The following is a 26,636-nucleotide window of genomic DNA, read 5'->3' on the forward strand; positions in this document are numbered from 1 at the left end:
GAGTAGATTTATCGTCTAATCAGATTTATTTTCTAAGATAGGGTGCCTAAGTGTCCTTAGATAGATTCAGATAAAGCTGTCATCTTCCCCCTTACGAAGAAGGGAAAGCTTCATGGAGTAGGTGACACCTGACCCAAGCCTCGGAGATATCTAGGGAGACGAGGGACCACGGAATTTTCTCTTCTGCGTGGCACACAGAAAGACGTAAATCACTAGAGACCACTCAAATAAGGTTTTACTACATGTTTGTCTCTGGCTCCAGAATTAACAATCTGCAAGTAAGCAGCTGACATCAGGCCAGGGACCGGTGTTTTCCTCCCTAAACCTTGAAGTCTCAGTCTCAAACCCGCCCGCCTCTTCTCGGGACGGGTAGAACCGGCCCTGCTCTCCCCAGGGAGCGGCCAGAGCGGGCGTTTCAGCGCCGAGCTGTCTGGCTGCGGTGGGCACCAACTCCGCAAAGGGCGCGGCTCTTTGTGCTCCATTTCCCACAGGCCTGGGCAGGTGCGGTGACCCCACGAGGCTCTTAGCCGCCCCGCTGCTCCACCAGGGTCATTCAAGCTCCGGATTTAGAGAGACGCTGCAGAGAGCAGCGCGGCAGCCGTAGCACCGCGCGGACCGCGGGTCCTAAACTCTGCTGTTCCCTGCTGTGCATTTAACAAAAGCAGACACCACCAACCCCGGTATGAGCCCCTGTCTTCCCTCACTACGCAAGGGAGTGGGCGGAGACTCCAGGGTGAGGTTCCTCTAGGGAGACTTTGCGCCTGCGTGGCTCCGCCCAAGCCCCGCCCTCTCTCCGCCGCCCCGCCCTGCCATCCCGCGCTCCACCGCTAGGGGTGGCGGCTGCGGCTCCGGTCTGATTGACGGCGCGGTTGCTTTGAGGGCGCCGCAGCCCTACAGAGCGGGGACAGCGAGAGGCCGGAGGGTGGGAAAGCGGCTGGCGGCGGAGGGCGGCGCCGAAGGAGGGCGGCGCGCGGTGACTCATCCCTCTGGAAGATCAGACACGCTCGCTGAGCCCGCCCGCCCGCGCTGCCGCTCCTCAACCGGGAGGCGCCCGCCCGCTCGCACCGCCCTCCCCGCTCCGAGCTCCCGGCCCGGCTGCTGCACAGAAAGTTTTTCCGGGCTCAGGGCCTGCGGGAAGCGGGGCTGGCACGGCAGGGGAGGCGGTCGCCGTGCGGGCCCGCCGAGTGCATGGTGCCTGGTGCCCGGGCCGTGCGTCTGGAGGAGCCGGGGCGGGGCGGGGCTGAGCCCAGCTCCTGAGCCTCTGTCCAGCTGCGTCCGAAGCCAGGGACTGTCTCGGGGGTCGCGCTCCAACGCCATGTCCCGGCTGCTGCCGCTGCTGGGGAGCCGGACGGTGCGCAGCCTGAGGCCGGGCCCTCCCGCCGCGCCCCGCCCGCCGTTCTGGTGCGGCTGCGGCCGGGGACTGCTGGCGCTCGGGGTCCCCGGCGGTCCCCGGCTCCTTGGCACCCACCCCAAGAAGGAGCCCATGGAGGCGCTGAACACTGCGCAAGGCGCGCGCGATTTCATCTACAGTCTGCACTCCACCGAGAGGAGCTGCTTGCTCAAAGAGCTACACCGCTTCGAGTCCATTGCCATCGCCCAAGGTAAGCGGGTGGGGCCGCCTGGGAAGACCTCGTTCTTGGACCCCTGTTGCCTCCCCACCCGCTGGCCCCGCGCCTGGGACCGACCGAAAGGGGAAACTTTCCACCACCTAAGTGTCCCCGAGGCAGGTAGGACACGCACACGCACGGGTCGTGCCAGGCAGCTGGGGCCAAGCCTGGCTGGGGCCTCCCTAGCCATGGAATTCAGGAGCTTCAGCCTGAAATGCCTGCTGACTCTTGGGATTGTGTTTTGGTTTGTCCCGTGTGCCTCCTCTCTCCGGCCCTCCATTCCCTAAGCTTTTAGTGTCTTCCTGAAACATGCACCCATGCAGGTGGTATGCCCTGCCTGCTCTATAAAAGGGCTACGAACTGAGCAGGCAAGAAGAAACTTTCTTGAAGGTGCGTGGATGTCCCCCCCAAAAGGGGTGTAACTTCCCGAGTCAGGGATGCTCTAGGGTGTGCATTGTTGCATCTGGTTGTGGACCGGCCCAAGGAAATCTTTTCGCGGAATGGAAAGAATGTATCGAGCCAGCCACTATGTGTGTCCTGGAAGCCTGGAGATTAGAATTGAACTCCAGTTTTTGTTTCCTTCGAGTTGGAAAGAATAAGGGAGTTCTGGGGTGGCTGAAGTTAGGGAATCTGTGGCTTGACAATGAAGAGCACGCGTCTACTTAAAAATAATTGGGAAAGGATGAAGGGACAGCTATTTTTAAACAGACACGTTAAGATAGGATATTTTTAAGACGAGCGCCGAATGTGGTAGGTCAGATTTGAGTGTAGGTGAAAAGGCCAAAAGTTCAGAAAAAGACTCAAAAAAAATGCAAAGACAAAAATGGATTAAGTCTTAAAATACATTTTTGCTACATAAAATTCTGTTGTATACACAGAACACACTACTGTTTTATATCACTCTCGAATGTGTCGGAAAGTTTTTAGATAGTTGAAGTTGGCACTGTACAATGTATAAACATTCCATACGTTTTGAAGTGTGGAGTGCATGTATTTGGAATGTGTCTTTCAGGCCCCTTAAAAGTTTGTCCATTGGCCTGTGCCTGAGAGGAAAGTGAGTTTTACCTCGTATTAACATACCTTACCTTTATTACTTAAGAAACTTTTTTATTAGTTATACCCTTTAACTACTTTAATTTTTTTTCTCAGTTTAGGTGATTGTGAACCAATATAAAGTAGTGGATAATTTCAAGCATTGCTTACCCACAATGCTTTTTACAGGAAAATGCAGCATCCCAATCAATTCAGTTGGTGAATCACAGTATTACAGGAAGTCATACTGAATACTAGCACATTTTTAGTCTATGTGTGTTCGCTATGTGTGGCTTAAAAACGTGTTCTTTGAAAAGCAATATAGATCATCATGTCTTAGAAGGTCAAATTTTGTCACTCAGGCAAGACTATGTCAACATTCAGTTCCCTTTTCTAAAGCAAGATCTTGGAAATTCTACATTGTCAACACGTTATGCTGTAAGACAGGACCCTGCGACTATAATTTTATAGCCGTTATTGAAAAGCATGTTCCACAATACCTGACCTGCTCAGTTTTATCTCATGCGTTACTATTTTTGCACATGCTGGCAGAGTATCAGGTATGAGTGCCACATTGTCTAACTAAGGTAGTACCTTTAAATCTAAGATGGTTTTAGATATCCTTGGAAGAACCTAGAAACTCAAGTCCATGGAGGTCATTAGCATCAATAAAGCCTAATGACCTAAGTTATTTGAGGATGCCATTGGTGGTGTAAACGTGTTTGTTCAGGAGAAAAGGGTGAATATCTAGGAAAGGATGTGGTGGGTGAATGCTCCCTGTTTATAGGCCAGAGGACTTTGGTGTTTGCCCAGATGTTTTTGTGGATGCTCCTGACTAAATCATTGCCTTTTGAGTTAAGTGACACTTAGAGGTGCTGCTGCATTAATTTTTAGCCCGCCTCAGTGCTCACTTACAGTTTGCATCACCAGTACATGTAGTTATGAGAACAGCTGGACTTACTTAGTAAGTTACTTTTGATCAATCACTAGGGGTCTTACTGCATTGGGAATGCGTGCAGCTCATGTATGCTATTGCTGAAATCGATGTAGCTTCCCCCCAAAAGAAAACCTCTCATGTTTTTCTTTGCTTTCCCAGTGTTTCTTCTTAATTTTTAATTATATTTTAATCTCTTATTTTTGTATGTGAGTGTGCCTCTTTATGCTTTTGGAGGCCAGAGGACAATGTAGTGGGAGTCATCCCGTCTTTCCTCCCAACGAGATCACACCCAGCCCTTTGGCCTGGCAGCAAGCGCCTAGTGAGCCCTCTCACCCGTCTTCATGATGTTTTAAAATGCTATCTAATGTACTAATGTATTAAATATATGAGTACTAGGGGCTGGAGAGATGGCTCAGTGGTTAAGAGCACCAGCTGCTCTTCCAGAGGTCCTGAGTTCAATTCCCAGCAACCATATGGTGGCTCACAACCATCTGTAATGAGATCTGGTGCCCTCTTCCGGCGTGTGGGCATACACGGAGGCAGAATGTTGTATACATAATAAATAAATAAATCTTTAAAAAAATATATATATATATATGAGTACTAGCTGCCCTTTCTAATGACATCCAGTCACTTGAAAGGGCTGTTTCTTACTATAGAAAGCCTGTGTGCCCTTGGGAAGGTGCTTAGATCATCCAAGGAAGTGTTCTGACTTTGATGAAACATTACAGAAAGAAAAAAAAATCATCTTTCTTTGAGACGGGTCGTGAGATCTGCTGAAATTTGGCACTTGGTCCTTATCTTTCTCGTGTGCCACAGCAGGCTTGTGGTAGGACTTGTGAGAAGATAGCAGCTTTTTAGAATCAGTTCACAGCCGTGAGGCTGACTTTGCGGGGTTGCTTATCTTAGTGAGTTGGGTTGTATTGATTTTAAAATTACAAGCCGATTTCTTTCCCAATTTGAAGTTTATGTCGCACTCTGATCTGCACACCTGGCTCTCTCTCCCAGAAGCGGGCTGCATTCTGCTGATGGCTCTTTGGTAGGACTGATGACAAGCCGAAGTTGTTACAGTTGCCTTTTAGCTTTAGCCAAGTTGTTTTTTTTTTTTTTTTTTTAAATTTTCGAGACAGGGTTTCTCTGTAGCTTTTTTGGTTCCTGTCCTGGAACTAGCTCTTCTAGACCAGGCTGGCCTTGAACTCACAGAGATCCGCCTGCCTCTGCCTCCCGAGTGCTGGCATTAAAGGCATGCGCCACCACCACCCGACTTTTTAAGCCAAGATTTTTAAAGCAGTCTTTCTTCTTCCTCATTTTTGTTTATAACATTTCTGTTTACTTTTTTTTTTTTTTGCATTTGAACCAAGGTAACAGTCACTGTATTAGTTGTTACCTGATACTGGAAAACAAATTATGCAGAAACACAGAGCAAGCCTCTCACAGTTTCCTTCACAGTTCTGGATTCCTGGAGCCACTGACTTGGGTTTTTCTTATTCTTAGTGTTTCATGATATGGAAATCAAGCTTTTGGCTTTTTGAGATCTTGGCTGGGGCATTCCCTCCCAGCAGGACTCACATGGCTACTGGCTGGCATTGTCGGTTCTTTGTTACATGGACCTTTCTACAGGGTAGGTAGCTTTCAAGGTAGAATTCCTGGAGAGGTAGGTGATAGAGGAGGCAAGATGGGTGCTCAGGGAAGGAAGGATGTCTGGAAGCCAGTCTTTTATAGTGCAGTCTTAGGAGTAACAGCTCTTGTGTACTGTGGTACCTTGTAGGAGGGTCCTCTACAGGATGTGAATATAGCATCAGTGATTGGGAGCCAATGAGGTCATGCTGGAGGCTGATTGCCATACTTACTGAGGTTTAATGAACAGTTACTATAGAGTTATGTAAGACAAGAGCTGGCTTTGGGAGAGATACCATAAGAGACGAGATTTGAAAAAAGCTTCTTAGGGAATATTATTGTTAAATGTATTCAAAACTTAAAAAAGATTTTTTTATATGGCAAATAAGATATACCAAGTTGACACTTACCTGGCTGAGGGGATACCATAATCAAGTAGGTGGTTTTCCTAGATGTGCTGACCCCTGCGGTTTCCCCAAATGGGGCAAACTTGACTGTATATTTTGTGGTAGGGAGGGACTGTGTTTATGTTTTACTCTGAAAAGAAAAAAAAATATTTCAAGGTGAATAGTGCAGTTTTTCTGACAACAGGAGACACATTAGCTTACAATTTTTGTTTCTTTGTGTAAACAGTAATTGTGTACTTTTAAAGTTTATTTTTATCACTTATGTGCTCCACTCCATGTTACTTAGATAATTCTAAACTGTATGTCTTCACTCCTCCCCTTTTGTGATTGTTTATTTAAGGTAGGCCAAGCCTCTGTTTGAAGTGCTGGCAAGTAACCTAAAGGGCCTTTGACACAGTAAAAGTCTGGCTTCTCTTGGTCTGGATTCTAGCGTCCTTATACACGATCAAGTTTTGTCTTGGAGATTGTTCTCCTAGGGGTCTTGTCCCTTTAAAAACTCTCTCCCTATTCTCCAGAGTCTGTTCTTCAGGATCATATGAGAAAGAAGCAGTTGTGCCAACATCCTAGCCTCTGGGATAGATTAGAATGGTCTCAGCTTTTGCTCCAAGAGAAAAAAAGCACTTTCTATGCCAATTAAGAAACAGGAATAAAGACTTTTCAGTGTCTTAGTTGAGATAATAAAGGAGAAATGCAGGAGGGATAGCCCCAACTGGACTCAGCAAGAGGTCAGAAGTGGCTAACCAGAGGGTCCAAAAAGGGTTTACTCACAGGGGGCTGGGCCAATTAGAACTGCTGACTCAGGCAGAGACAGGTTTCCTCAGTCACGTGAGTGGCATATTCAGAATGGCCGCAGCATTTAGGTAATAGGTTAGAGCTCCTAGAGGAAATGTTCAAGATGGATAAAAGAAGCTGTAAAACTTTGTGTCAGTTTTCATTGCTGCTGTGCCAAGTTAGCACCATTCCTGCTTAAAACAACACACTGTTACTCTTCTAGAGTTTTGGCAACTCAGTATCCAAAGTGAGTCTTCAAGGGTGTTTGTCAGCAAGGTCCAGTCCTTCTGGAGTCTCCGGGGAGAATCTGTTCCTTTTTTCTTCCAGCTTTTAGCATTCCTTGGCTCTTGGCTCCATCTCTTGATCTCTGCTTTAGGTGACTTTTGTTTTGTTTTTGTTGTTGTGTTTTGTGCCTTCCTTTTGTAGGGACTCTTGTGACTACATTTAGTTTTCAATTAGCAATTATTATGCCCTGGACAAGCCTCATCGCACATGCCCCTTTATAAAGCTTGTGACAACATTTAGGACTCAACCAGATAATTCAGAATAATCTCCCCTTAAAATCTTAAATTACACTTGTAAAGTCCCTTTACTATATAGGTAGCATACTCAAAGGTTGGATGATAAGTCTGTGGATATCTTTGAGGCCCCTGATCCAGCTTCCTTCAGACTTGTTATGATCTAGTCTCGAAAGCCCTCACTGCCCTCCTTGCTGCATGCTGTTGATGAAGAAAGCACATCTCTAGGGCTCATTCCACATTCAAGGAAAGAGAACTTAGTATTTTATGCGAGTGATTCTGCCAAATATTTTAGTTTCTTTGTATCTGTATATTAAATGAATTTCCTGTTGAAGGTTTTACAGATCATTGTGTTAGTTTTTTTATAGGGTATAACCCTTTTGAACATTGGTTCCCATACCAGGTGCTGCTACAGTGATTCTTTTTAGCTGCTGAGATGCACAGTGTTCCTCTCTTTCTATCAGGATTTACCACTTTCTAGGTGTTGGCATTTTGGGCTGGGTAATTCTTTGCTTTGGGGGCTGTCTCATAGGATATTAAATAGCCCTCCTCTCTGTGCCTACCATTTATTTGCTGGTGGCCTCCTTCCACACTCTCCTAGCTATGTTGGCCAAAAATGTCTCTAAGTGTAGCTAAATGTTTCTTGGATGGTAGGGAATGTGGTGCCTTGCAGAAAGAGGCTTATCAAAATCTGTCTGAGAGACGTCATTTATATGAAACGTTGAAATGGTTTCTTTAGCTGTTGGGACTTGTCTCTCCTCTCATTAGCTTCAAGTTTGCTACTCGCCACATGCCACTGCCCCGACTTCACTGTTTTGTTTGACAGCGATTTGTGTCCTGAGGATAATTCTTAACCTAATTAGTAAACTTGTCATCTGTCTGATCAATGAACTTTATTGATAACTACTTTCCTTGATTATGTTGTTTCTTCATTTAACTAAATTCAAAACATTAGCAAGTTAGAAAGTATGGCTTTCAAATAAATCAAGTGTCACCCTTCTTTGATTTACTATTTGGTGTTTTCTCCTCCTCTTCCTCCTCCTCCTCCTCCTCCTCCTCCTCCTCCTCCTCCTCCTCCTCCTCCTCCTCCTTCTCCTCCTTCTCCTCCTCCTCCTCTTCTATAGCAGTTATGGCAAGCACGTTTTTAATGAACAAATTTGTGGGTAGGAGAATTGGAACACTATAAAGCCAGAGATTTATAGGATCATGAATAGGATCGCATGGAACTGAAAGAAGTTGCATGATCTTGAATGTTGGGTATGACTTCATATTAAGTCATTCTTAGTCGAGATTTAGTTTTTCTAAAAATAGTGATGTTTGCATAATCACATTCTTGTCTGCTTTCCTGTGGCGTGCCTGCTTATAAAATCACTGGAACAAACAGACCAAATCCCTGAGTGCAGATTTTATTAACATATTATTCTAGTCAGTTGAATTAATTAGTAGGTAGCTTTATAGGATTTCAGTCATGTCTTTCGCTTATTGCTTTATATCTTCTTTAAGGCACATAATCATGTAACAAGTAGTGACGTTAAAAATCACCTCAAACAGTCCAATTAATGTGAGATTCTTGTAAAAAGAATTTGCAGGGAAACTATGAAACATTTATTCTTACTTTTGATGTGCTACATTTGAACATACTCCCTTCTCTGCCTTAGATAAAGTGTGAGAATGTGTACAACGTACCCTCCACTAAATGCCAGAGGCCTTCCATACTGCAGTTTGGTATGATGACTTTCTCTGAGCCTACTTCTATTTGTACACCAAATGCCTGCGGAACACAGCTGTTTTAGGTTTTTAGACAGTCGTAGTGAGAGTGAAGTACGTTGGGCTTAGCCTGCTTTTTACCCCGCTCCACTCCCGACCCCTCGGGGCACTCACACATTCTGCTCTGTTCATTCATTCCTGGTGACTCTTTCCTGCTCTGTGAGGAGGTGTGCTTCTGGCATTTCTGCTGGTGTTTCCATTTCCACTGTGTGCCATTCTGTTATTTGTTACCATTCCACAGTGCTTATAATTTATTTTTCTTTTATTAGTAAAATAAAACCCGTGTCCCTCCACGCCCCCCCCAACAGAAGGTTTATTTTATTTTATTTTTTTTTTAAAGATTTATTTATTTATTATGTATACAACATTCCTTCTATGTATGCTCGCATAGCCAGAAGAGGGCACCAGATATCATTACAGATGGTTGTGAGCCACCATGTGGTTGCTGGGAATTGAACTCAGGACCTCTGGAAGAGCAGTCAGTGCTCTTAACCTCTGAGCCATCTCTCCAGCCCCCCAACAGAAGGTTTAATTCTGATTGATACTTCAGGGACCAATACTCTTTCCAGCCAACCAGTGACATCCATCACCTGGTTATAGATCCAGCCTCAGCTTTCTCAGTGAAGATTTCCTTGGGAGTGTTTTTATTAATAACATCTAGGATATGGCTGGATTATCATTGTTCTAAACACTCAAAAAGTAGTTGTCTTTTTATGAATCTTTAAGCTGCTAGAAATTTAAGTTAGAATGATGTTCTTGGCTTAGATCAGATTTCCTGTTTTCCTTCTGAATTTGAGGACAGACTGTTTAGCATGTTAAAAAAATCTATAATTTAAAAGTCAGTCTGGAATTTTGTCAGGTAACTTCTGGGTTTTTGTTGTGTATTATTGTTACAGGGATTGCTGTTACAGGCATGTCTTCACTACTGCTCTGTGTAGGTTACTGGGTAGCTGCTAGATACACTGAACTGAATTTTCATGTACTTACCCTGTTTACTATTCTTGGAGGATGTTTTCTTTTTTTTTTAGATTGACAAACAGAGGCTAAGGGTACTTTGTCCAAGATCTTTCAAGCTGCATGTCCTATTTGAGTTATAACCCTGCTTTGCCTGGGTTTAAAACTTCAATTCTTATTCTTCCTTTTTGAATATTTATACTGAGATGAATATACAAATATCCAAAAATAATAACTAAAATCAATACTTGCCAGTGTTATCTCTTTTGTATGTTTGCTTGTGTTTTGGAGGTAGGGTCGCCTCAAACTCCTAAGTGCTGGCATTGTAGGCCTGCATTACCATACCCAGCTGGTACCATAACTTAGCCCTTTTCTGTATATGTGCACAAATACATATTCAATACACACACACACACACACACACACACACACACACACACACACACACGGCATCATTACTTTGTCAGTAAGGGACCTCAGTGTGCAGCGTAGTTAATAAGATTGGGTAGAAGTTTGGAGAAGTCTGGACACTAGTGTTTGAGTTCATTCACAGCCTTCTGTAAATTGTGCGCCTGTGAGATAATTATGGAGAGCTATTTAGTGGGCACTAGTGTTCAAAGTGAGTGGAGTGAAAGGAGAAGCTCTTAGGAGGTCGTTCTGAGATGCACCAGTGCTTCCTGGATGGGGAGAGGAAGGAAAACCAGAAGTAGATGGCTACAGATGTCTAGACGGAGATGGAAAAATAGCAGTAATGTGATTTGAAAGCTAAGTAAGGAAGAGAGCATTTCAGACGAATGGGTGATCGGGCAGTTCAGATGGTGAGAGGGGCACTGGGTGGGGTGGGGGTGTCCCTTGGCGTTAAGAACAAGAGGGAGCAGTGTTTGTTTCAGAAGTCGGTTATGATGGTCACACGGGGAGCGGCCAAATTTAGTTGGCGAAAAAGGAAACACAGATAAGGAAGGGTTTGACTCTGTAAAGGGAAGTTGGGGTACAGAAGGTTGCTGTGGGGCTAGATTTTACCCCACAGCAATGTGGGGCTCATTGCCACATGTGGCTCCTGAGTAGGATTCTAGTTCATCACAGACGTAATTTCCAAGCTGTGTAAATTCAGATATCTTGTCTTTCTCTGTCTCCACCCCTTTCCGACCCTCAGTTTATTTGCAAATTGTGCTATCCTTCGAAACATGGCTTCGTAGCAGGATGACATTTTAACATTTTTCCTAGAACCAGCAATAGAAGTGACCTTGTAGGCAGCCGTCTAGAGGGCCATCTTCCATTGCTGTAATCTCAGCAATCTACTCTGTTTGAGGAAAACTGAAAAGTAATTAAGAATTTTCATTATGAAAAAACTTAAATTTCACATGTAAACGAGTTGCACTCATTGGCAGCGTTCTGTAGAGAATGTGTGGCTGTTCAGCAGGTGGATCTGTTCTTGGTGAGAAGCTTAGAGGCAGAGTGGGATTTGCCAGCGTTTACATTTGCACCATATGCAGGAAAACTGAGCAATGTCTAGTTTGTATGTAGATAAATTATCAGCTACGAGCAGTTCAGACTCAGAAGCTGTAGAAGTAAATTTCTGGGGCATCAGGTGCCCTTTGGTTGGAAGACATGAATTCGCACAGCTCTCTGTTCCTAGGAAGATGGGGAAATGGGACTAGTAGTCCTGGATTTGAGCCTTGTTTGTTGGCCTTGAGTGGCAGTCAGAAGCACGGTGTAGTGGAGTTACACTATATGTTATGGGCAACCATCGTCAGGAACACTTTGGGTTGGTTCATTGTGGATAATTTTGAGTAGAAATCTTCAAGGAGATGCAGGCAGACTCCTAGCATCTCTGCACTCCCATCAGCCTTCACGCTGCCTTGCCTGCTCTCCATCTGCTCTAGCTGGACTCTTTTAATGGTGTATGGTTTCATCCATCTCAGGCAAACAACTGCTAATGTCTCCTCTGCCCTTGTAGGCTCTTGACAAGGTTCCAGTTGCTTGCCCTGGACTGCCGTTCTCTTAGGGGTCTGAAATAAGATTTAAATGTGAACTGACTTTGGTCTTATTTCATTATAGACATGGATAATGTTTCTTGTAGCTCTCTGTATTTCCGTGGAAAGGAGACTGGCTTTCACAGCGTTTATTATATGTATGTTATCTGAAAATAGGATATAAATGAAGAGTCTGTCTCAGTAGGTTTAAAGGCTTTACACTTCCTCGGGAGTTCCCAGGGATTTCCATGTTTTACAGGTTCAGGGACTGTATTTTAAATAACAAAGGTTAGAACTTTTTTTTGTTTGTTTGTTTATTTTAAGGTAGTAGGAAATTGAAGCCATACAGATAGTAAGTGTAGGTGCATCTGAGTTGAGCAGTGTAAACAAGTATCATCACTACGCTGTAACATGTGGTACATTTTACAAAGTGGTAGAATTTTAGATTTGCATGTGCAAATGGTCTTATATGTTAAAGAAATTATCCTAGAATTTTTTTTTTCTGCTTTGAAGGGGTTTCCTTCAAAGGAAACATGACCTGTTAATATGGTTTTGTAGCTACAAAGCATGAATAATGTATAACAGAGGCCACATTCTGATGCTGTGCCCAATGCCAGGTTTGTACTGCTGTAGTGAATACTTGAGACTTAGCTTGGAGTTTTGGAGGCAGAGTCTTGAGAAGCCTAACTGTTCAAGCCCTGCAGATGCCTCGTGATTGCATTCCTTCATGGTGCAGACAGCAGCGTGGGAATCCTGTGGAAGCCATTAGCAGACGGGTAGAGGCGTAAGTGGTACAGTCTCCACACACGAAGTCAGGGGCAGGGGAGGAAGGATGTGCATGAGAGACAGACAGACCCTGGATCTCATAGGTTCCCATAGTCCCTTTCTAGGGCCTATCTCCAAGGACCTAAGGAATTACTAGGCCTTGTAGAGAGAGATTCTGTCACCCTCAGCAGCACTACCCTAGGGCCCACCGCATCTTTGGAAATCAGGCTATGCTCAAACCGTGGCCGTGGTGAACCGCATATACCATGGTGCTCCAGAAACTCGGAATTGCCTGGCGACAGGATCATTGTTTAAATATACTCTGTGACGTTTGCACGACTGGGATTTCCTGACAGTGCTTTTCTCAGATGTGCCCCTATTAAGTGATGCATGGCTGGATTACTTTTTTATTTTATTTCCTGTTGTTGCCTAGAACATACTCCCCAGTCAAGCATTTCATCAGGGAATATCTCCAGACACAGAGCATTTTCATCTGCCTTTTAAAAGTGCTGTTCTCCTCCTGTGATTTCTGCACTTATTTTTGATTACTCAGAATTTTTTTGGTACAAGCTCACATTTACAGACTTCCAAGTATTGTTCAATAAACATTTTTTTTCCCTTCCGTGAATCATTAGGAATTGAATTCCTGGGATGAAGCCCTGTTGTCTCAGTCATAGGTTACAGAACCTTGGGAAGCAGTCTGTGTGACAAAGAATAACAGGCAAGAAGTGTATCGGGTTCTGTTGCTTCAGTCCTTACCGTAGGAGAGAAAGGGAGACCCAGGCCCAGCTTCAACAGGGAAAGGAATACAATTTTGGTATAATCAAATCTGAAGAGAAGACTCAGATGCCCCTGGGGAGAGTTCTAGAGTTGGGGTGACCCTTCTTCATTGTTCTGAGGTGGTGGGGAGTTCTTAGTCTTGCTTCTGTGAAGCGGGGCTGTTGACAGTAGACGGTTCTGGGCAGAGTCTATAGAGCCTTAGGTAAATCAGTATTCTCCAGCTGCAGCCTCCTCCGCTCCCCCAGACCATGGCTGCTGAGAGCCCTCTCTTAGGCCTGCAGGCAGCTGAAGCTGGTATTGTACAGCCAGTGTTCACTGCGATCAGAGCACTTTGGTGTGCATTTCCTATAAACTAGAACACCAGAGGAGAAGAGGTATTGGCGAAGGGTTAACCAAGACTAAGGATGTTTGAAGAAATCTTAGAGACCCTACTAGTTTGTAAACTAATTAAAAATACAGTTAAAAGGGGGGGGGGGAAGGGCATTTGAACAGGGGTACCATGAATGAACAGTACTGCTCCCAGGAGACAGTTTATTAGTGAAAATCTCAGTGCTGTGTACAGGCCGTCGCCCTATGAGTTACTGGCCAGGGAGGCCCCGGAGTCATCCATACAGTAGCAGCTGTTGCTACTGTTCCTGCTATGTTACCCATCACGACTAGGTTGTAAGACTCTGTTGCTGAAGATACCACATTGGTTGTAGGACTTGGTGAAATCAATCCTTGAGCTGACCAGAGTATTCTCTCTCCCTCTGGCTAGCTTTCCTGGAGCTAGAAGGTGCTGGGTAGGCTGCTGGGGCATGGGAGGGAGGAGAGACATCAGTGGTCTTACCCAGTACTGCATGCTGCAACACTGACCTGCCAGTCAAGGTGTGCCTACAGCTGCGATAAAGGCAAGACAGTTTATAGGGTAACCAACCACTCTCTTGATTGGATTTGAGGCCTGCTCCCCAGGATTGAAGTCATGCCTGGCACTGAAAACACTGAAAATCCAAGTCTTGAGAAGTCATAGGCCCACGGGGAGAACTTATTGATATTGTTTTGCTAAGTGGTCATGTTATCAAACTTTTTTCTAAATATTTATGTGTATATGTGCTGCCCCCAGCCTTAGTCAGAGAAGCTGCTTCCTCTGTCAGGTGGTGGTTCATGCAGATGTACATGACTGTTCAGGGTGCTGGGAGTGAGTGACTGAGCCGTCAGTGGTAGTGGGGCAGCTGTAGCAGGGCTCAGGGAGCTTTGCAGAAGAGTGGGTAGAAGGACCGGGAGCCGTGACTCCTATTAGTCTCTGATTCTGTTGTCACCAGCGTGCCACCACCAGCACTGCTGTTGCCGTCTCGTGCCAATGCCCTTTCACTTTTGTTTGGGCACTGACACCCAGTGCATGTCCCTACCACTCCTCAACCAAAGTGGATTTCAGTACCTGTTCCAGCCTGACCTCTGGCCCTGCTATGCATCTGTTCCCACACCCAGCTTTAGCCGTGAGACCTGTTGTGTATCACTCTGCCTTCCTCACCCTTTGCATAAATGCCTGCCCGACTTAGTCTCATCTCATGACTGTTGGGCTACATCTATGGGAAGGAATCATTCCCCATTTCTCCTCTCCCGCTTGTTTACAATGGGCAGTATTTTAAGGCTAAGCCCAAAGCCTTGCTCTTCGGGAAGGCTGTCCTCTGTCAGGAGCGCAGTTCTTCCTGCAGGAAGGTCACAGTGTGCGTGCGGTCCAGCACTCTACTTACCTGTGTCTGCTTTTACACTCTGCCAGCTCTGTGTGTGTAACTCTTGGATACCAGGGACAATCTTCTATGAGTTTTTTTTATTTTAAAAGATAACTATTAAGGTTTTATTTTGTTTTCCAGTCATAAGTGGAAAGGCAGATTGAAAAACTTCCTAGCCAGTTTGTGGTAAAATTCCCTTATTTTTAAATGCAAGGTTTAATAGATGAACTTGGCTTCATCATAGATTAGTAAAAGCCTACGCTGATAGTTGAATGCTAGTAAAATTGAATAATTTAGAAAGAAAACATTCAGCTTCTGAGGAAAATAATTTCTTAATTTGCATATGTAGAGTTTATGCATAATTTATTAAATAATCTATTTTTCATTTGCTTAGGCTGTTTCAGTTTTATATGGTTCCCAGGATTTAAATGATTATGATTTAGTTAAATAGTGTCATCTCCAAAAACGTGGCTGCAATTTTTAACTTTGAGTAATTGTATAAAGTACAAACTTTTCTACAAATTTTGTTGAGCGCCTCAATTCACAAATCACTCTATAAACACAGGTGTGTGTGGTGCTCGTGACCAATCTCATCACAGGTGTTCATATTTGGTTACTGTGTATCCATTCTGCTCTTCATTGTCAGAAGAGCATGCTGTGTGTTTCTTCTGGTCTCCTAGTGATAAACCCGTGGAACATTTCACAGAGTGGATAACCAATAGGGAATTGAAGATCAAGCATGGCTGCACATAACTGTAGGTGTAACTACTTGGGAAAATGAGGCAAGAGGGTTTTTTGAACTCAGGGGTTTAAGCCACCCTAGGCAATGCACTGCAACCCTGTCTCAACAAACAACCATCAAACGAATGGACAAATGAACCAGGAGTTGATGGAGAAAATGAAAGTGGTGCATCACGGACATGAAAAGTGTGAACTGAGTGTGAGCGCGCACTTCTGATCCCAGGCCAACTGTTATAGTGAGGAGGACAGGGAGGAGGACGCAGTGTGATTGTTAGGTTGTTTTGTATTATCGTAGTCAGAGACCTGAGACCAGGATGATGGCATTTTGATAAAGGTTTAATAAAGTTATCATGCCTGGGTATAGTGTCACATGACAGAAGCTGTCCTCTGGCTTTCACACGGGTGCACCTGCCTCATTTTCACCCTTTCCTTTTTCTGTCTTAAGAAAGGGTTTCGCTAAGCTCAGGCTGCCCTGGGACTTGACTCTGTGGTCCAGGCTGGCCTTAGTGCTGGGGTTATAGACATGTACTCCTGGGTGATGGGGGTTGGGAAGTAATTCTTTAAGGTCACAGAACAATTTTAATTTTTTTCTACTGGCTATTATTATTATTGTTGTTGTTATTATTGTTACTCAGTGTTGGGGATCTAAGACACACCAGAGCCTTGCCCGCTAGGAGCTAGACCTAGCCCCCATTGGCTATAACAGCAGCATTTAATACTGCATCCAGTTATACAGTACTGTGCATAGGAAGGACTGCCTGTATACTAGCACTTAAAAATTCTTAACATAGCCGGGCGATGGTGGCGCACGCCTTTAATCCCAGCACTCGGGAGGCAGAGGCAGGCGGATCTCTGTGAGTTCGAGACCAGCCTGGTCTACAGAGCTAGTTCCAGGACAGGCTCCAAAGCCACAGAGAAACCCTGTCTCGAAAAACCAAAAAAAAAAAAATTCTTAACATATTTTATTCGTGCACACATTGTAATGACTCCATTGCTTGACTGCATTCTGATTTTAGAATATTTTTAGCATGCAGATTTCCCAAACCCGAGATGGTCATTGTGAAGCATGCGAAGGAGGTATCATCAGCAGAGACCCCTGATAGTTTTGGTACAGTACAATCTGACAGTGTTGTTTGGCCGATGTTTATTGCAAATAGCTAAGCATCTAATTGACAGGACTTCTTGCTTGTTCAAAATAGAATGCTTAAAAACTTTCCTTTTGCATTAATATTTTAGACTGTCATGAGATTGTTTGCATTATCTAACCCTGGTCTGTGGATGTGATTAGGTAATAACTGCACACTTAACTAAAGAAGGGATTGAGTTTGTGACGCTGAGAAAATAACAGCCAGGGAGCCTCGTTTCTTAATGCTCCACAAGGAGGCTGAGACAAGAGCTTTACTAGTTCAAAGCCACCCTGGGCTACGAAACGACACCCTATCTCAATGCACACCCCTCCCCCATATATAGACATGTGCTCTTGAAAGTCTAAAAGTTTATGTAAGTTCTAAGTTCATGGTAAAGCCAGAAGTGAAAGGCTGTTTTGTTCTTGGTTTTTGATTTGCTATCTGTACAGTTGCATATAATAGTAGAGGTGGAATTGTGTGAATTTGTGTTTATGTTTGAAGTTCACACAGGGAAAAATAGTTTAAAATCGATATTCTCTATCCTAGTTTCAATCCATAGTCTATTTAACATTCAATATTAAGGAGTTAACATTTAGCCATGCCCAGCAATGCAGTACAGTGGATGAAAAGTATCTGAATGATTTTTATGGCTTTTATGGGTTAAAGAAATTTTGTAAGGCTAAGGATTAAATGCTACTGAGAAAGTATTTATTAAGGACAAAAATCGAGTTGTCGGAACTTCAGAGGAATACAGAGGCACAAGCCTGTGTGTGCACGTTTGTACAAGCCTGTGTGTGCACGTTTGTACAAGCCTGTGTGTGCACGTTTGTACAAGCCTGTGTGTGCTCGTTTGTACAAGCCTGTGTGTGCACGTTTGTACAAGCCTGTGTGTGTACGTTTGCACTCACATTGGCACACTAGTTCCTTACCTGTAAAATCCTCTACTCGGTTCTGCTTTGTTAATTCTAATGCAGTGTGAAAAGAAAGTAAGCAGGCAAGCATGCACATTTAATGCTGGTATCTTTTGAAGACTAGTTTTGGTTTTGAGTTATTCTGCAGGCTGTTCCCAGTGTGGGCATTAAAGGAAGGCTGTTCCAGAGCGGACTGCTGGTGCTCACCCCCAGAAGTTGCTGCGGTGCCGAGTGGGAAGTGCACTAACAGGAGGGCACACATGGGGCTCAGCATTGGAAACTCAGTCTCCAGTTATGCCCCTAGTTATTCCGTCTCTTTGCAGACATTTAGGGAGTTTCCCTCCAAAAGCTACCAGTATGCAGTAGAGAAGAACACAATTGAAAGGTTGAAAGTTCTTTTTTTTTTTCCCCACAGGGTTTCTTTGTAGCTTTGGAGCCTGTCCTGGAATTCACTCTGTAGACCAGGTTGGGCTGGCACTCACAGAGATCCACCTGTCTCTGCTGGGATTAAAGGTGTGTGACACCTGGAGAGCACAGTTGAATCTTTGGGAATGCAGAGACTTCAGACTCTCGATTGTGCACCTATGACAATGTGTTCAGGACTTGGCATCTGTCTGTTGCCACATCAGGCGTTTGCGTCAGCCCTGCAGAGTTTCAGTTCAGTGCAGTTTCAGGACAGTGGATCTGTTCAGGGTTAGAGATGGAGATTGACCCCGTACTGGAGGCCACATAGTTTTGAAACACATCTGATGTGTGATCCCCAACCTCCATCCATGTAGCTTTTTATCTGGTGATCAGGATGAGCCGTATGGATTTTTTACTTTCTTTTTCATGGTGAGTGGTGGTGAGGTACGTCAGATTTCTTATTTTCTTTTAAATGACAGGCGTTTGAAATTATGTCTGAGGGAAATTCTATCTTAGGAGAGAGGGAAAACCACTTGAAGAGGATCTGGTATTTAATTGCGGCTTTCTTTCTGTTTGAAATACTGATGCATAGCCAATGTCATGATAGTGCTATGTATTTACATGCTGTTATTTTTTTAATTGCCCTTTATTTTTCTGTTGGAGGTTTATTAAATCAAAGGGAATTCAAATCTAGAATCTAGGTTGTGAACCAGCTTTCTGACATGATCAACTCACCATCCCTGTGGCTACATCTTCATATCATCAAAGAGAGGATATAGACCACATTTCCTGGTGGCCATGCTTCTTGCCTTTAGACCTGATAGTTCTTAGCTGTGGCAGACTTTATGGTATTGTTAAACAGTTTTGAACCCCTGCTGCAAATAGCATTTCCCATTTTTGTCATATTCTAAGCAGCCCTGAATTTGCTTCTAGAGCGAGGCAGCATCCCACTGAGAACCACGAGCTTCAGTTCCAAGATTCCTCTCGTCACTCATTTTCTGTGGGAGAACCCTTATTTTAGGGATGGTGGAAAGAGAAAAGGGTGGCGACCAACTGAAAAAAACCTCTGTTCTTTCCTCGATGTTAAGCAGTTTTATTTTAAAATGAATGTCTTTGAGGTTACACAACCATACTCACAGACAGATGTACTATTTGTGGTATTCTACGATAGGTAGATTTTTTTTCTAGCTCAGTTTAAGTTTTTCTTTTGAAGCACACATGGCTAAATGGTTATTTTAAAAAGAGAAAGCTAAATACCCACAGTAAGTAAAAGTAGCAGAATCTGACTTTTCCTAGAGTTACACTGTTCCTTTACCAAATTAACCTGTAAAAAAGAAGCATTGCATGTACTAATAGTTTCCTGCTGTTCACAGGCATAAAAGCGGGGGAGCCTGTGTCAAGACATTTGTAATTGTTGCACATACACAGCTGCATATGTAAAAGCAACTGCACACCAGTGGTATGTGTGGTTCTTAAAAGACAGGTACTGTGAAGTGAAAGATAGGAAAATAAAATGATGGTATCTTTAGTGTGGTAATTATTACTTAAGGCCGAGTTTAATAGGTCAGTAAATTAGTGTCTAGTTGAGCACTGCAGCCTTCTTGTCACACTGGGTATGCCTGTTTCAGCTGTGCAGTCTGTCACTGGCCCAGGAGCTCCTAGGTACTAGTAAGCTGGGTGCGGTCCAGCCTTACGTTGCCCATCAGGTCCTCCAGAAGATCTAGGGAGTGTATAGTTCTGCTAATATAATGTGTATCTCACAATAAGCACTTCTAATAGCTAAATAAAGTTACAGGACCACATGGGTTTAACCCAAGGCATGTATTTAAAATATGATTTTGAAATCTTTATATAAAAGGCCCTATTAACTAAACTCTCCTAATCAATTGAGTTCTTTGCTGTTTCTAAAGAGTGTTCATTTTTTGTTTCTTGCAAGTGTGCTGCCTAGCCACGTTTATGTAGTGTTATAAATTCCTTTTTGGTGCATGGCTTTTTGCTGTCTAATAAAACTAGCTAAATTATTTTGCCTGCAGCATGGTTTGAATTTTGTACTCTTTAAGACAACGTTGAATTTCATCATACACATCATATTTTTTGTTCCCATTAAGAGCTAAACAGATATTCATAATGCCTGGAATCTTAGCTCTCTGGGTGTTGTTTAAAGCACCAGTTTTGTACTTGTTCTCCCTCATGAGTTCCTTAGTGGACTCATTTGTGCTGCTCCCTCTCCTCCCTGGGGCAGATGCTGGGTGGGTCTGGAGGAGGCCAGCGTTCAGAAGGCAGGCGCCGACTCTAGAAGCTATCTGCCCTCGCAGAGGGAAGCTGTTTTGCTACTTAAACTAACTAAGAATGATGTAAAAAAAATTTTTTCTTGATTTTTTTCCATGCTTACGGCAATAGTCTGAAATAAAGCACTATATTTAGAGTTATCTTGTGGTGTGAGCACAAGAGCAAATGGACTCAGACACTCGGGGTTTCCAAACTCTCGTTTCAAGCTTAGAGTTATAGGATGTAAAGTGTGGTTAATTTATTGAGTGCTCAGCATTAAAAAAACAAATCATAGTTTCTGTTTAATAATATAGTAAAGGTTATTGTATGCCGTGGGACTACATTTCTGCTTTCCAGAGCCAGTTGCTGTAAACACATTTTATAACTCAATGGTGGAAACTAAAACATGGAAACTGTAGCTTTCTCACTCACATTTCTCTTATTACAATCTTTTGATTCTAAAATATGTCTTCAGAACAATTAGAAAAGAAATATACCAACAAGCATAGCTTATTCTAAAAATTCCATAAAATTTTATTAAAATTGATAAAATTATCTTTAAAGGAAAATATGATAAAGAAGAGATATAGGTTAAATCTTACAGTAAATTCAGGTTTATTGTTATTCTTGTCTAGAGTCTTATCATTTAAAAGGAATTGACAGTTGGAGCTTGAAAAAATTTTTTAAACAGATTTATTTATTTATTATGTACACAGTGTTCTGCTTGCTTGTATGCCTACAGCCAGAAGAGAGCACCAGATCTCATTTCCGATGGTTGTGAGCCACCATGTGGTTGCTGGGATTTGAACTCAGGACCTCTGGAAGAGCAGTTACTGCTTTTAACTGCTGAGCCATATCTCCAGCTCTGGAGCTTGAAAATTTTAAAATTTCTTTCTTACTGACATTTTATCTAAATCTCAAAACAATAAAATAATTTTCATCAAGTTTGACCTAAAATGCAAACTGGGTTCAGTGTGCACCTGTAGCCGCAGCCCTTGAGTGTCTGAGGCTGGAGGACCACCGGTTTCAGTGAGCCTTGTCAGGGAAGTGAGACCTCCTTCCCAAGAAACGGTGGGAAAGCAGCATGGTGGGGTTCAGCAGGCATACTTTTCCTGGAGACATTTTATAGCTTTAGAGCCGTCTTTAAATTTATGTCTTGCTTTTATTTTGGATTCAATCACACCACAAGGAAGCATCACTTAAAATGACTTTTCTGAAGAACGCTGAAGATTTAGGTATAAATCCTAAGTTAAAAACACCAATAACTAGTTAAAGTATCCAATAAGGAATTGATCTGCTGTACATTTGTCTAAGTTAGCAGACTGAAAATCCCAGATTAAAAAATTAATGAATTTTGTCTGGCGGTGGTGGTGCAGGCCTTTAATGCCAGCACTTGGGAGGCAGAGGCAGGCGGATCTCTGTGAGTTCGAGACCAGTCTGGTCTACAAGAGCTAGTTCCAGGACAGGCTCCAAAACCACAGAGAAACCCTGTCTCAAAAAAGCAAAAAAAAAAAAAAAAAATTAATGAATTTTGTTGTAAAAATCATTTTGACAAAGGAAGATTAGCTATAAACAAATGCTATTTTCTCTTCTCTGGATAACTATATATTTACTGTGTTTGCTTTTGTGTAGTTTATTTTACTAATAACTTTGCTGTGAATACATATTCATATGACTTATTAGTCTCTGAAAGCAGTAGTAGAGCATATAGTCTTTTGCTATGGAAATAAATTGTTTTGGGAATTTGCCTGTCAGAAAATTGTTTCTTCAAGTAGGGTAAGGGCTTGATGGTTTCATAAATAAAATTGATTTTTCTTCACTAGGGAAAAATGTGATCTTATAAAAGACACAGCAAAGATAATTGAGAAACCTGGGCTTTACTCAACCGCTCTTCTTTTGTTGGTCTCGAGCCCCTTTCTTGGTGATCATGACACTTTATAGATCCAGCAATTAATAATGATTTCAAGTGCAAAAGTGATATTAGAAATATGAGTGTCATCTTAAATACTAGAAGTCACACGTATAATTCTGTAAAACATGTGTCATTATATAAAGCCAAGGAAGAGAAAACTGCCTTACCAATAAGGGAAAATATTCTACATATGTTGAGTGACCACACGTCCAAGACACTAATGTTGGCATAGTATGATCGGTCTGACCCCAGACTCCTGTATGTGTGTGGTGTGTGTGGTATATGTGTGCATGTGTGTTGTACGAGACCGCTTGCTTGTTCATGGCTGCCCAGACTCGAGATAACCACACAGAAACTGTATTAATTAAATAACTGCTTGGTCCATTAGCTCTAGCTTCTTATTGGCTAGCTCTTACATCTTAATTTAACTTATTTCTATTAATCTGTGTATTATATGTTGCTGTGATTTACTGGCAAGGTTCTGGCATGTCTCTTCCCAGCGGGGCTCCATGGTGTCTCTGACTTCACCTCCTTTCTTCCAGTATTCAGTTTAGTGTTCTCTACCTACCTCTATTCTGCTCTGCTCAGGCCCAAGACAGATTCTTTATTAACCAATGGTATTCACAGCATACAGAGGGGACTCCCACATCATATATATGTGTGTATGTGTCTGTATCTGTGGTGTGCGTGTGGTGTGTATATGTTGTGTGGTGTGTGTATGTGATGTGGTGTGGATATGTATGTGTGTGGTATGTATGTGCATGTGTGTGTACATGAATGTCTGTTTATGTGGTGTGGTATGGTGTGTGTTTGTATGTGTGTAGTGTGAGTATCCTAGGATTGAAGCAAATGTGAACTCTAAAGTGGAAATATTTGCTTTACTCTGGTTAGGTTATAGGGTTTCTACAGCAGTGCAGGCTCAGATGGAGGATTACCGTCCTTGTTACGGAAGGTGCTGGGCACAAAGGTGCATCTTTTCAGGTGTATCTTCCGGTTAGGACCCACGCCCTACTTTCCAGCACCTCCCAACAATGCCGCAGTTTCACGACTCTGTAAAGGATGAATCTGTTGATGAAGCCAGAGCCCCAGTGACCCAGTCACTTCCCAGAGTCTCTCCTCTGAATTTGCTGCACTCAAACTGAGCTTTCAACCTAGGAGCCCTCTGGGAAACAAACCTATACAGGTTCTCCTCTGTGCTACCAACTCATTCTACTTGGCTGGGGGAGGAAAGAGAAGGCAAAGTGTTGACCTTTCCTACTTTCACAGATGCTGAGATGTTCTGATTGAGGAACCAGCTTATTTGCATTTTGTAATAATTTTAAATTATTATCCTAGATTTACCTAAATTCTTCTAAATGTAACGAGACATGATACTTTTGTTAATACTCAGAAAAACTTTCTCATGTATTGCATATTGCCTCTTGGCTTTTTGACTAAAGATCAAGTGCCTGCCATACATTATAAATAATATATTATGACTTGTTATATTAAATAGTAACTATACCTTTTTGGTTGTTTTAGTGTATAGACTACTTATTCTAGTAGTATAGTTTTAAAAAATTCAAATTTCAGTGTATTGTTAAATGGACATTGTACAAGCCAGCAAAACCAGTGTTGTAATGACATTTTTAAGATGTAATTTCCAAGTGGCCGTGGTAGCACAGGGCTGGTATTTCAGCACTTGGAATATGGAGGCAGGAAGACTGGGGATTAGAGGCCAACTAGGATTATATAATAAGAGCCTGTCTCTAAATAAATAAACAACTAATATAAATATATCAGAGTGTCTTTTTTCTGCTGTCAGTATTGGTTTGTATATATTTAAGTCATCCAGAGTTTCCATTTAAAGACAAGTATTATTTCTGGAATGTGATTCTATTGAATTGATGCAAACGGGTTCTCTGCATGTGATGCCATGACCTAAATAAAAGAGAGCCCCCCGCGTGTGACACCTGCTTATGGCCCCTGCGCGTGACTCACACCATGTGGCCCCTGTGTGTGGCCCCCGCGCGTGACCCACAGTGTGTGGCTGAAACTGCTTAGCACCTACCCCTGTAGTTCACTCCAAACCAATATTCTTTAAAGTGGATGTTTTGATCTACTAACCCAAATATATCTTTGGTTTTTGTAAGTCTGTTGCTGTACAATAGTAACTAACTCTTGCTCCATACCTTTTCTTCTCCTTTAGAGAAATTGGAAGCTCAACCACCCACTCCAGGACAGCTGAGATATGGTAATGGCTCTATAATTGTTAAATTGACACGCACCTCTGTTTTGAACCTGAAGGAACTGTTTCTTAGAATGGCACAAAAGTCAGTAAATTAAACCTCTCTGATAGATTGGATTGTCCTGTTTTTTTTTTTTTTTCATATAGGAGTACTTTCTAAACCTGGTTGAAGATAAATCATAATATTATGGGATAATTAATATTTTTAAATGTTCTTGTCATCTAGTAATAAGAGGAAATTTGCTAGAACTTTTCTTAATTTGCAGGAAAATGTGTATTATGTTTACTTCCTAGGCCAAATTTAAATTAGATAACTACAGAACTTAATTTTAGATTCAGGCTAACTGTTCTCTTATACAGAAAGTGTTTCTGGGTAGCGTTTGTAGCTGTAAGAAAGTAAGTGAGTTCGTTTGAGGAGGAAGAAACCTCACTGTGGAGCTCTACCGTCTTTCTTTCCTGTTATGGTAAGAATGAGTATTACAGGTTAACATGGGAGTGGTGTAAAACAATTTAGGGGCTTGTTAGAAGACAGTGGAAGAATCATTTAAAGTGTGCTGGTGAATTTGAGTAGGCGGTAATTAAGTAGGCAATTAAATATTAAATGTGATTTGCTAACAGCTGCTTAGCTATAGAATAGTGTTTGCCAAAGGGAATTGAAGAAATAGCAACTTAGTAGGAGAGCATTCTTCACTGGAAGGCAAATTCAAATGACTAGGAAAAAACTAATGATCGTTCCTTTTTTTTTTCTCATAGGTAGAATGTAATTTATGTTAGGAATTAGTATCTTTTCCCCAAACACCAAAACAATTTAAGAATTTTTTAAGATCTCCCTTCCCAGGTAATTATTCCTGATTCTCCCAGCCCAGATTCCTAACCCGGTACTGATAACTGCATACAGTACTATTATCATATTTTTGTAGGTGATGTTGAAATTAACTGTGTATGTGGTTAGGTTTCTATGTCTAAAGCTTCTGAGATGTGGAAACCAAGTTTCATGGCTTTGTCTCTCGAGTTCCCAGCAGGGTGCCCAGGGCATAATTTTTTTTTGATAAATTTTATTTTCCTCCATTAAATTAAAAGTAGTTTTTTATTTATATGGCAAATGGATTAATATATTACACATAAAGACCTATTCCATAGTTCATTAGTTGATTAGTATGGCAGTATGCCTTAGCTTCACTGACCAGCTTCTACCAGGATAAGCTCTTAGTGCAATCTTAATGCCATTTGCACCTTATTTTAAGGCATTTGTAACTGGCTAATTTTAGAGATGTCATCGTATTGTTCAAATACTAAGTAATCTCAGCTGATTTCTTGGTTGTTTGCCATATATGTATTTCAGAAACCACGAAGAGGGCTGTGTCTAGGAACACCCAGACAGGTTTCCCTTCACTGTGTGGGCTTCTTTGGGTGACTTCAAAATTTCCAGCGTACTTTTTTGCCCATTAAGTTTATGTTGTAGCTGGAAGGTAGGGTTGTGTGTGTGGTTAGGAAGCTGCTTACTGTAACAAGTTGAATGTCAGTAGGTACCCAACGGACATAGGTGGAAAGTCAGAGAAAGAAGGCTGAGGTCTGGAGTTGAGTCCCATCTCATGAGTATGTTGTTTGGCTTTTACCATCTTGATAATTTTCATAGTAGCAATCACAATGGATATTCTGCTCTTCGTCATGAGCATTGTTACTGCAACAGGCAGAGACCTGAAATAACTGGTTATATCTGTTGCATGCTGTGTACAGTATCAATATATGTAATAATCTACACACGATGGTGCCTATTATTATGCTGAAGATGGTATTTCTTTGATAGAATTTGTGGCTTGAAGTGTTAATTTTTTTGAATTACTGCCTACTAGTTTTCCCTGATGGTACAGAAGTCATACCATAGAATATAATATTTTCATAACTTCTGGATTATATTTCAGTTACAGTGTATATTTAATTACATTAAAAGAAAAAGAATCTGAAGTCACTAACAAATATAACCAACTGTCTTAAAGGAGAACTGTTTTTAAATATAGTATAAAAATCATTTTTTTTCTCAGTTTCCTTGATTCCTCAGTTTGTTGAGGAAGTTGTCAGTTGAGCTGATGTTGGCTATGCCTTAGAAGTTGTAATGATCAAATAAAATAGTTTTTTCCTGTTCCCAGCCTTAATCTGTTTCACAGTATGCCTCCGCTAGTCTAAATATAGAATTAGCTTCTTTTC

General features: G+C 42.4%; 1 protein-coding gene and 1 pseudogene across 2 annotated transcripts in view; both read left to right on the plus strand.

The window, feature by feature from the left end:
• Nucleotides 1-859: 859 nt before the first annotated feature.
• The window catches only part of Tmem65 (transmembrane protein 65), a 39,039-nt gene continuing 13,262 nt past the window's right edge, over nucleotides 860-26,636 (plus strand). The window contains exons 1-3 of one of the 2 annotated variants that reach the window (XM_075960971.1): nucleotides 860-1,601; nucleotides 16,609-16,689; nucleotides 24,393-24,437. In XM_075960971.1, coding sequence (XP_075817086.1) covers nucleotides 1,316-1,601; nucleotides 16,609-16,689; nucleotides 24,393-24,437 — 412 coding nt within the window. In that variant the 5' untranslated portion in view covers nucleotides 860-1,315. The remainder of the gene's footprint in view (nucleotides 1,602-16,608; nucleotides 16,690-24,392; nucleotides 24,438-26,636) is intronic. The other variant, XM_075960972.1, reaches the window with a different exon arrangement.
• LOC142845339 (U1 spliceosomal RNA) lies at nucleotides 5,596-5,733 on the plus strand (annotated as a pseudogene).

This window comes from Microtus pennsylvanicus, chromosome 2, assembly GCF_037038515.1.
Source record: "Microtus pennsylvanicus isolate mMicPen1 chromosome 2, mMicPen1.hap1, whole genome shotgun sequence".
NCBI classification, from domain to species: domain Eukaryota; kingdom Metazoa; phylum Chordata; class Mammalia; order Rodentia; family Cricetidae; genus Microtus; species Microtus pennsylvanicus.